At 50.6% G+C, this 11,618-nt stretch overlaps 1 protein-coding gene across 1 annotated transcript; it reads right to left on the bottom strand.

Annotated features, from left to right (window-relative positions):
* Window positions 1–229: 229 nt before the first annotated feature.
* On the bottom strand, window positions 230–11,584 carry FIBRA_03696 (uncharacterized protein; the record flags this gene model as incomplete). Its single annotated transcript, XM_012325528.1, has 33 exons — window positions 230–541; window positions 603–1,088; window positions 1,146–1,166; window positions 1,233–2,647; window positions 2,705–2,854; window positions 5,675–5,756; window positions 5,809–5,817; window positions 5,874–5,947; window positions 5,998–6,160; window positions 6,215–6,424; window positions 6,484–6,637; window positions 6,705–6,777; window positions 6,835–6,953; window positions 7,002–7,123; window positions 7,173–7,297; window positions 7,354–7,450; window positions 7,504–7,625; window positions 7,683–7,802; window positions 7,850–8,106; window positions 8,163–8,333; window positions 8,387–8,523; window positions 8,581–8,622; window positions 8,681–8,911; window positions 8,964–9,022; window positions 9,088–9,105; window positions 9,160–9,230; window positions 9,664–10,020; window positions 10,094–10,226; window positions 10,275–10,346; window positions 10,396–10,570; window positions 10,622–10,665; window positions 10,716–11,114; window positions 11,164–11,584. 33 exons carry the CDS (start codon window positions 11,582–11,584, stop codon window positions 230–232), a joined length of 6,441 nt encoding a protein of 2,146 aa, XP_012180918.1.
* Window positions 11,585–11,618: the final 34 nt, after the last annotated feature.

Below are 11,618 nucleotides of genomic sequence, written 5' to 3' on the forward strand. Positions count from 1 at the left end.
TAAGCAAACAAATCTGAGCAACGAGATGAGAAAGCAGGCTGTTCGTAAAAGATGAAAGCACGACTGAATGTGAGTAGTGTATGTGCGCTGGGATCGGTAATTCCGGACGAGATAGAGATACGCCGTCAATGCACGCTGTGCTTGACCAACGCAAACGTGCCGATGACAGACGTCCATGTGAATATATACAGAAAAAATATTACCGTTCGCTTGAACACGGGTCAGAAGATTAAACCCAATTTTTCTCGGTGCGACGCGTGGAGTAGTCGGCCCAAGGAGAGTTCTTGTTGAGCTCTCCACCAGGGATGGACGATAACGGGTACGCTGTGAGGTTGCGAGTCGCGGATCCCCAGTTGCCAGCACTGCCCGAACGAACATGGCCATTGATTCGTGCCGAAGACTTGGGCGCGTCCGACGGTGTCGCCAATTGAGTCGGAACATTCGTCGCAGTAGGGGTGGTGTTAAAATCTAATTGTATATCGCTCCCGTTGAATGAATGACGAACACCAGGGTTCGCTGCCGAACTTTTACCAGCTCGTTGCTGATGATAGAAGTCAGCGAACCGAATCCAGGGCAACAAGATAAGGTTCTCATTCACACACCTGAGTACCAACAATATCAAGCCTTGAAGCGGCATGCCTTCCAAAGTCCGGGCCTGCAGTGACAGGACCAGGGGAACGGGCAGAGACCTCTTCTCCTGCGGGCATCATGATACCGTTATGCGCGAACGTCGGATAAGCGGATTTATTTTGCTTCGCGCTAGCCGCAGAATCCAGAACAGTTGTATCCACACGCAAAGCACCGGGGCGCCCACTGAGTTGGAAACTACTAGATGGGGGAGTGGTGCTGACGTTCCCAGTATTAGGGTTCATTGACCCTTCATGGTTGCGCTTCGCGGAAATGCGTGCAAGAAGAGAGCTGGAGATCTCATTCGGATCACTGTTCGTGCTGCCAGAACGATCGCGGCCGTGCGGGATCTGGGGCGGCGGAGTTCCGTCTGCACCTGGAGGAGGACCAGAAGCAGGAAGCTCCGTATGAATGAAGCAGCATCGTTTGCCGTACGGGCAGGAGCCAGACACCCAGAACGTCTGGATTAAAATGCTGTCAAACCTCAAACATGATTCCTGAAGCTAGAAGATACATACTCTGCATATCTCCGTTTTGTACTAGAAGGGAAACAACAAAGTCAGCATGCGCTTGGCATAAGATATGGATATCAGTATCGATCCCACCTTCGGATGCCGTGAGACCTTGCGCAACTCTTCCTCGCCGTGAGCGAATTGGCACTTTGCACTATAGCGGCAGGTTCCCTTTTCCTCCCAGCTTCTGCACAGCTCCGTCTTGTACAGACCAAGCTTGCGATTATTTGCGCTCGGACCAACTCCGCCAGATCCTGTAGGAGTCACACCGCCAGTCGTGTTGGGAGCAATTGCATTAGCTACAGGTACATTTTGTGCGGGTACAGGGACGCCATAGGCGCCATACTGGGACTGAAGTCGAGCCATCATCTGGGCGGTCACCAAGTCCGGAGAAGCGTACGCCTCCTGTGGATAGAACTGATTGGCGAACATGGATAAAGTAGCAGGAGGTCCTAGAGCCGGTGGATACATTTGACCAGCAGAAAACGCCTGAAGATTGCCGTTGAGCAAGGCAAGAGTGGCAGGGTCCCGGACATTGGCAGGATCCGAAGCGGAGTGCTGATGGGATCCACGGAAGACACCATGCTGCTGCTGCAGGCGGGCCATTGTAGGGTTGTCGAGAGGAGGGGTTGGAAGCATCATCTCATATAGTTGCTGTTGAGGCGTACTGAGAGCCATAGGCGGCGGGGGTGCAGGGGGGTATCCAAATCCCGTGGGGCTCTGAAGCACAGGTGGCACAGAAGGATTGTATCCTCGAGGAGCCTGGCGGTATTGCATGTTCCCAGCAACATTATTGGGGCGTCCAGGGAGGAAAGCAGGAGCTCCGGTCGGGCCTTGGGGAACCGGGCTAAATTGTCGAAGTTGCATGGCCTGAGCATTATCCATATCAACCTGCGAGGCTTGCCCGTGCTCTTGCGAGCGGCCAGCAGCAGCGAGAGATGGATAGGTTGGTTGGTCAATTTGTTGCTGCCGCTCCGGCGTCCCGTTGGGTGATACCCATGATTCCCCCTTGCTAGCCGGGCTACCCCCGGCTTGCTGAAGGCGCGTCAGATCTGTGCTAGATAGACCGCCGCTGTATGAATGAGGTCTGTTTCGCGATTCTCCAACGGCACCGACTTTCAGAGGTGTCAGCGGGGCGGCACGTAGTGTCTGACTGGTAGAAGACAGTGCAGATGCGTGTGTGTCGGCGGACGATTCACGAGAGTGAGACATGTGGTTTGTGGGATGATCCAAGGCGTTTGACGAGCCAGAATCGATACTATCTTCGGAGGCGGTCTCGAGCGGAGAGGACGATTGGAGCTGTAGGAGAGATGCGTTGGACCTAGAATGTGGAGGTGTGTGCATATGAGGGTCACTAGCCTCGTCACCGACGCCCAGGTGCATCTTGGTCATGTCGTCCGCGAGGTCCCAATTTCCTGCTGCAGGATCTACAAGCTGGCCGTTACCATTGAACATCCAGTGGAATCCACCGTTTGCAGGAGAAAGCACGCTCCGCTCTGACAGCTCGGCTGACAAGATGGGCTTCTTTACTTCCCGATGAGGGGAGTGGGACCAAATTGACATACCTTTTGGCGTTCGCCCGTTGGGCGCTCTTCGTGAAGAGGGCAGCATTTCTCTAGGACCAAGGCTGATATGAGATTTTGGCTGCGATGGCGAGATGGCGTCGCCTGTATTGCGGGAAAAGAAACTCGTCTGCGTAGATAAAGGGTTCGTGACTGAATCGTGAAACATTTTTAGACTGGGAGATCATACGTCGGCGATAAGTGATGAGATGGAGTTGCAGAACGTGCACAAGAGTAGGTCGCTCACCAGTTACCTATAAGTTGCCCTGGCGCTCCAGTGCCGTGCTTGAGGATATAAAAAATTGATTGATGACTATTAGAAATAATCAAGTGATGTCGATGGGGAATCGAGGGAGGTGTGCAGAGTCGTGCGCGCGGGTAATTGAAAAATGAAATATCAGGCGAGTCGACGAGGCGTGCCACTGAGCGAGCTCAGGGCAGAGGAGAGACGAGTCGTCTAGGCGAAGGGGGAATAAAAGTATAAAAAGCGGGAAAGCGCGCGCTGGAGAGTCGTGATGGGCCGTGGAGAGATGACGAGGGAGGTTAGATATGAAAAGCGATGCAGATATGAGGAAAACAACGTTTGAAGGAGAACGGGGAGGGAGGAGGAGGAAAGAGAGGAAGGGGGGGGACGCCTTGCGCCAGCCTGACGGAAGAAGGTCAGGGTTTGATGTGCAACGTGCCCTTCTCGCGGCGGCGATTGCCAAAGAAATATGAAGGCCCATCTCCTCCTCCACGCAGCCCCGTCGTGGATCATTGCTCATCGCCGTCCTCAGTCCTCTCGTCACACATCGATATCGCACGTCTCCCTCTGCCTGCATCTCTCTCTCGCCAGCACGCCAGCTTCAGTCAGCCAGCCGTGGCAGACGCTCCCGCCATCAATCCCAGCGCCCAAATTATCCATCCCCGTTCGCCCACTCGGCTCTCCCAGATCGTGGACCGACCATCTCGCAGCCCCAGTCGAACCACTCCAGCCAAACCGTCTCGAGTCGGACCGGCGTCTGGGTCATGTGCGCCGGAGGACGGAAGCAAAATCTCAAAATCGCGGTCAATATTTCTCTGATTGCGGTGGTCTGGCACACGCAGCATACTGACTCTGTCAGTTCATAGTATGATCAGATGAAGCCGGGGGTGGGCCTAGCGTGCGTCTCCCTTTAAACGCTTGGATGCTGTCGCTCGAGGGTGTGCTGTGCCAATTAGCTATGCCACGCGCTTGTGGCTTTTGATTGGCAAAGTCACCATTGAACCATGCGTAAATCCACGCCCAGCGGCCCAGCCAAATACCTCGGCTGGAATTGGGGTGGGCTCGGGTAGTGCTCCAGACGTTTATTGTTCCGTGTCGCTGTCGCACGTTCATCGACCTGTCTTCTACAGAAGCGAAGACTTGTTCTCCCGGTCATCTCGTGGTGCAATGGCGTGCAGTGACTCGATTCCTCATTCAAAGAGGTTTGTACGCGGGTTATTCCCAGTGCGATTATGGATAAACGCTATGTGCAGCTGACGTCGAACGCTCTTCGCGCCGTTATCGAAAGTGCAGGATCTGCTCTGGACTGTCTTGCTGTCCCTGCTCCCTGCTGAATCTTACTCTACATGACTCCCTCTCCATCGTCGCCAAGTCGTCCACACAATCACCCGAACTCGGCTCCATAGAATCCTCGTCAGCTGCTACTCATACTTCCATCGATCGCCTCGCGTCGTCCTCATGCTGCCTCGTCCGATTCTTCACTCGTCACTACACTCCATGTGACGCATGGCGTGCCCATTCCACCCGAGAGTCTGCTAGGCTACACGTACGAGAGCAACGTTGAACGAGAGATACAGAACATATGCACTTACAGCATTCGTCTGCGCGTGCCTCCTCGGGTCCCTTTTGGGTTCGACGGAGGCACACGGTGTTTCTCCTCCCCGTGTCGATATCGATCATCTCACCTCTGGAGCCTCGCTCTCTCAATCTGGCGCCGCGATAGGCAAGATCATAACTTGCATGCGCAGACGGCGATGCTGCATGACTTACTGGAAATGCATCCGCCAGTCACTAAGTTCCTTCTTTCGTCTTGGCCTCTTCTAGCGTCCTGTGTTCTGGTGAGTCGTCTCTTCATTTCTGCTAGGTCTTCAGGATCTGATCCGTGATCCGCTCAATCTCCATCCAGTATGGATCGACGTCACGGACGCGACTCGCCAGGTAGCAATCCGCCAGTACGGGGTCGGGTTACTGCGACCGTGTATATTCCGACCGGAGTATGGCCCCTCTCCCATCGTATGTATATCCTGGGATTCGGCGGACTCCCACACAATGCCGACACGTTCGAATGTAGTATTAACGGTTGCCCCGCCTCGGCACAAATCGCGACCCTCCACGTAACAAGTTCCAATGGGGTACGAGTTCTTGACATTCGGTGTGCGGAGCTTCAGATTCCACAATTTTGCCCGCCTAGGCCAACGACTTGACGCATCGGTACTTCAGTCCTATAGCACTAGGACTAATTAAGCTCGTTCTTATTATGATATGTGTCGCTGACTTGGGCTTTTGACTCAAAATCTAAAATGCCCGGTCACCCTCGGGTTTTTTGTCACATCGGTATGGTACATATGCCTTGTAGATGACTCCGCAACCCGTCTGCATTTAGGGCTCGGCATTGCTAGAAAATAAATCCGCACTCCTGACATGGACCTGAAGATCTGCCTGATGAATAGGGCTTTATACTCAGTGGTTTCCCTTATGCAATCATAGTTGATGGATGTCGGGTTTCACAGATGTCCTAATGCACGAGGAAGACATAACTATACAGACGTTAGTCAGTGTACATCAATACAAGTAATATACACGATGTGGTGAATCAGAGTCATTGTATAACATCAGCAAACAACATGGTACACTGAGTCCGCAGACATTCAAGAAATGAGCATCAGGCATCTGTTATTACAGCATTATAGTTAAAGTATGATATAGCTTCATAGATGAGGTATGCTTACAGTACGAGGTACCAACAAGCATCGTAGCGAGATTCTGCAGTTGATCTTCGTCGAACGCGAGCTGATCCTTGTGCCAGGTATCCTGTTGCAATGTCAGTACATAGGAGCTGGAGTATGGAAGCAAGTACGCGAACCTGGTGCGTCTAGATGCAACATTGCCTCACGTTAGGACACACCGCAGAATTTAACTTCAACATACCTTCTTAAACTCCGAGGCGCACTTCCGGATAGTAGTTGAAATCGGCGCAGGATCCGTAGCATGAACCGCCAATACTGACTCTCGATTCAGTTTCACTGACGCGTAACCGAATCAGTGATCTTACCGTCCGTCAGCGGAGGCATCCATGACTCTACCGAGTACGGTAAACTCTCTATTAGAGCACATAGACCAAGAATAGCCGAATGGAGAATACGCAAAGCATCCACATAAGTCGAACTCCCACGAGCCGGTAATGGGGTTCTTCGCGCAAGAGACAGGAAACGGTTCTTACAACAGATGCAAGGTCAGTACCCGCTCCACTCATCTGAAAGAAGACAAACCATGAGCGGAACAATGTTTTGACGTTGTGAGGACCTAACAACGCCGGAGAGCATCTTGGATGCCATCTCGCGTACTTCCACATTTTCATCGGCCAGACATTCCAAGAGGACATCCATAAGTCTGGATAGAACACTGTCTGAGATACTCATGAGATTGCGGTAATAGAACACAAGCAAGGTAGGGAGGGCCTTGATTCGAACGCGCCAGGACTGATGATGGATGAAGGTCAGGACAGCCATTAGCTAACAGCGTTTTAGCATGTACGCACTGTGGAGGACTTTATTGCTTTAATATAATTGTCAGCAATCACCTCGATATATTCGGCAGGGGGGGTGACAGCCGATAAAATGTACAAAACCGCAGAGCTGTACTTCTGCAACTCAGAGCTATCATTGAGCTCTGACATACGCAAAACCTCGGGCCTGTGAAATAATTCCCGGATTTAGATGAAGAGGGTAATAAATTATCATAAGATAAAAGGTCGCGCACAGTAAGGTGATGGCGTAAGGTAAGATCAGTGTTGCTTGCGGGCCATGCGAACATTCCCATATCCATTGCAGCACTACGTGGTGATCTTGTCAATAACAAAGCATTTTGAGACACAAAAGCGGAAACATACAGGTGAGGCCTACTTTATCATATTGCGACTGACTGACCCTAGGAGGCGGGAATCGTTCTTCTCTCCAGCTGGGCAATTTCTGGATGATCTTTACTACTCGAGTCATGTACTTCGCACTCCTGAGAATTGCGTCAGTCATGAATACTTGAGAAAATGGCGGTACGAACCTGATTTGGAGTGGATCCGAGGTACTGACACAAGCGGTCAGCAGTGCGCCCGCATTAAGGTATGTTGGCCGCCACTGTGAAATTAATATCGCGTGAAGGTTTTGTGCAATTTGTGCGCGGATCTAAGCATGTTAATGTCAATAGGTGTTCAAGGACCAGGTAACGCCTAACGCGTGCCTCTGCGTAGCCAGTATTGGCATTCTCAAGAAATAGGTTCATGTACTTATCGCTCAAAGAATGGAAGCGAAGATCGAGGCAATCAATCAAAACATTAAGCAGTGAGAGCGACTTGAGTGCTGTGAAGGCAATTAGTATTCTTCAGTTACTCTCGGTAAGAGGGGACTGGATTTACTAGCAAAAGCTGAATCACTATGAAAATCGAGTGGTAGCGAGAGTATCCATTCGACAATCAGCTGGGCGCGCCGAGGATCTCTATCGACCAGTTGTTCCTATATCACGATTCTGAGAACACGCGGAAAACGAGCGGAAAATGAAACCTTACGCTGAACATTCCCTCCCAGTAAGATATGGTATCCGGCTTCATGTTGCCATAGATCTGTTTCAAGTGCGCTGTCAACCAAGCCCATAAATTGTCAGACCATGACCGCGGCCAGTGTTTGGATCCTGTCCGCGCAGCTTAGTCATGATAGTTTGCTGGGAAACATCTTCGAGACTACATACCCCGTAGTAAACCAGCTAACATCTCCGCTCCCGCCCGCTGTTTGAATCGGTCGCCGTCCAATATCAAGGCGTCAATGGCAGAAAGCATGGCTTCAATGTGCTCATTTCCGAACATCTTTGCTATTCGAGCCATGAGTTCACGCTCGCAAGGGATTCGGGCTCCTCACCAAGAGATTTCATGAAGACGATATTGTCTGCCCTTAATACAGGTGCGGTATTTTGCTTGCTGGATTCTTGGCTCCAAAGGGCTGCTAAAGAGGGAAAAAATCCATCCTCCCTTAACACCGCGCTCATGGATCCCAATACTGGTGTTGAGGCTGATTCCCAAGAGAGGGGCAATTCGTCCTCTCGGACAACCCGGTAACCTTTGACCGTCGACGACCACATAACGAATCCAGTTGAGATTTTGTCCACGTAAACTTTCCTACAAACGGATGTTTTTAAGCAAGTGAATGAATGGAGAAAGATGGGATGACAAACTCGTCTGTATCACGCCTATCAATAGGTTGTTCAAGACTTCGAAGTAGACGGGCCGGATCGATCACAGCGACGGTCCGCTGTAGGGGACTTGTCCACTCGTCAAGCCAGAGCTGCTCAGTTGATTGGGCGTAACTTCGTATTTTGATGTGACAAGTCAACCTCGAGACGGCTCTAATGTAAAATGCATCAAGATTATTCGTATATCCAGCGCAGATACCACCTACTTCTGAGCAACTGTGCGGATCGTGGGATGTGGACTGATACTCAATCGCAAGAAGCATTGGGCTGCGTCCGCTGAGATACTGACATCTCTTCTTAATAGTCCAAACATTATTTTCAATGCGAACTCTTTATAACGCCACTGTAAGAGATCGGGAGTCAGACGGGCTATATAGTCGAGGATAATCTACCAACGCACGTGAGTGGTGGATCTTGAGGCGACGCCGATTATCGCCAACATCTGCATGGGATGAAACTCGTTTATGCATGCAGATTATAGAAATTACAGGGCTGCTCACGGTTTGTGCATAGTGTTGATTCTTGGATTCAGCACGCGCGGTCATCTTTCCTGACGCTTCAGAGAGAAGCAGGGTACTATCCCGAGAGGGCACATATTCTTTTTTGAGCTCCTCCAGAGCGCTCTTGACACCTGGAGCATCTTCAATAAAGGCGTCAGTGTGTACTGCCTCCTCCGTGAGGTATACCAGAGCATCCTGTACAAGGTTGCCAACCAGCTTCTGAATAGAAGGCTAGTTATGACTTCAGTTAAACAGTGCGCTTGTGTGTGTAAGTAGAGCGTACCTTTTCTTGATGTTGGCATTGCAGCAAAGAAAGTAGATAATGTCCATGCAAGCTAACGTCTGTGAGCAATGAAGGTCGCGATCAGCTGTCGCCGCTACTCGAAAAGGCTGAATAACATTCTTACCCGCAAGAGCGTAAGCGGCTGAGGACATGAACGCTTAGAACTTGTCCACCATACGAGCGGAGGACGACGTACCAGTGCCTTTGTTCCAAAGCACGTACAAAGCACCCTTCATGCGATCAGGATCAACTCCCTTGTCCAAAGCTCTGAACAGTTGCGGAAGACTAAGTCTCGTGGACCGCACATAGTACTGGCCACGCCCCGGGTAATGATTAAATGCATTTATGTCCTACAAATCCAACGCAAACGAAAAGACTCACGCCGCAAACATTGTGAAGGATGGCTTGTGCATGTCTTCCCAAAAATTATGAGCAGCGCAAAGCGGAACAAGGTCAATGCGCACCTCCTTAACCTAGTATATGGCGAAAGAGACATTTCAATGAGGTCATTGATGAGTTCATCGTCCGATTGGGAACGTCGTCGATACAGAGCATGCATATAGACTCTCCCAGCATGATACGCATGAGCGCGTCTCACTAAAACCATTCTGGCATTTGTCTTCTGTTTGGACCACATGCGGGTCGAACTTGCGCCCAACCTGAGCTTTTGGAGACAGAGATGCAACGGATAATGACTTACTCCCGCGCTTGCGCGTATGCCTTACGCAACGAATCAAAGCTACTCCTTGTGACTGCATACTCCAATAGGTAAACGTCAATTGCCTTGGCCACAGCAACAACCGCATCGATGTGGTCTTCTCCTTGACTGGATTCCCGTAATACCAGAGCCGCACGATGAATCACTTGACCAAACCGGGTACGATGATTCGCCACCTTCTGGTACCGTGGATCGGTAGGATCAGTCAAGAGAAAGCCACAATTGACATCCATAGGTGACACGAGAAGCTCCGAGACCTCGGTGTTATGGTCAAGACAGGGATTGACTACATCTTTCGGCCCCTCCTTGAAGAGAGTAGGCAGACCACTCCAGATCGACCTGACTGCATGAAGATAGCTATAGAAAATTAGCGAATGATCGTCAGAACAGGACATTATAAGGAGATACCTACCGACAAAAGTCATTACGAGCTATGTTATCCCATCGGTCGGCTGTACCGATTGAAGCTTCAATCATGTCCAAAGCCGGTGCTGCTACTTTGTCGAGAATCTCCATGACAAAGTGGATTTCATCATCCGTAGGAACTACAGATGCATGAGTAAGTCTGCGTATGCCAAATGTAACCAGCGCACCATGCCATTCAATCTTCACGTCATGTGGCTCGTACAAACGGCCCCAATGTGCGATATGATCTTGGTCAAAGTCTACTCGACCTCATTAAATGGTTACACTCTGATTTGGCTTTGATCATACCTGGATTGTTCCATTCATCCGCATCCACAAAGCGGGAGTTTATAGGATAGATCGAGGTCAGAGTATATAAGATGCGGTTGATAAGTCGTCCAGTTGAGGTATAGCCTCGCTCACTCTTGGTCTTTTCGATGAGGAGTAAGACAAGTTCAAGTAACTGTGGCTTATATTTGATCAACTATACAGAATTTCGTTAGCTAACGCAGCATCATGAAAGACGAACGCCTACACATGCTCCGCCATAGCCTAAGCATCCACGAAGAATGGATATATCTGGGTGAGCGAAATCAGTATCTCTGTCACCTTTGAAACATTTTGCTTACTCCAATGTAACGTAGTGTCTGAGGGCACTGGGGCGTGCATGGACGTCGTCCGAATGCTGGATGCACCGTGTTTCAGCTCTTCTTGGATTTGTGCAGCACAAAAAGGTAGAAATTTGGCGATCGTCTTTTCGGGTTGCACGCGAGCTAAGCATGAGACTAGCTGGCCGAATGCTCTCACAGCATTTGACTTGGCGTTTGTAGTTGCATAGTCATATACTAGCTTCAACACAAGGTCGAAGAGGGGATCAGATAGGTTCAGACAAACGACGTCAAGCATGCTCTTGATAGCCTTGAGCACACCCTCCTCCATTTTGCCACCTGTGGTGTTCCTTTTGCCTCCTTCTTCTGGAAGATTCTCGTACAATGCGAAGACGCGTCGGAACAGAGATACAACCCAATCTGTAAATGCCCATTAGTCAGTGTTGCATCCATGGGCCGCCAGGTTTACCAGTAAAGCCGGCTGTGCTATCCCTAGCACAAGTACGCTCTTCTTCCCTACTCAGCCCGGCCGCATCGCTCACAGAACCATCTGGAAAGCCACTCTCGTTCACCGTTTCTATGCGCATCATTTCTTCGGCTGGGGCATCACCAGTGAATGGAATTCCAGCCTGAAGAGCAGATAGATCGCCGATCTTAACATATTGTACTGTCGAAGCGATGAACATTGCGGCACAAAGTGTCTTGATAGGGTCGTTCTGTGTATTCAAATCGGGGGTTGATTCGAAGTATGGGAAATGAGCAGATGTTCGACGACTTACAAGGTCAATACCGGGTACACATAGCTCCAACAGAGACAGTACGTGTTTCTGGCCACCAAGCCATGCTTTCTCGCAGACGAGAGGATGAGCGACGGCCGCAAGCATGGTCATAACGGCGGGGGGGGGGGGGGGGGGGGGGGGGGGG

Source organism: Fibroporia radiculosa, assembly GCF_000313525.1.
Source record: "Fibroporia radiculosa TFFH 294 genomic supercontigs, scaffold2199, whole genome shotgun sequence".
Lineage (NCBI taxonomy): Eukaryota > Fungi > Basidiomycota > Agaricomycetes > Polyporales > Fibroporiaceae > Fibroporia > Fibroporia radiculosa.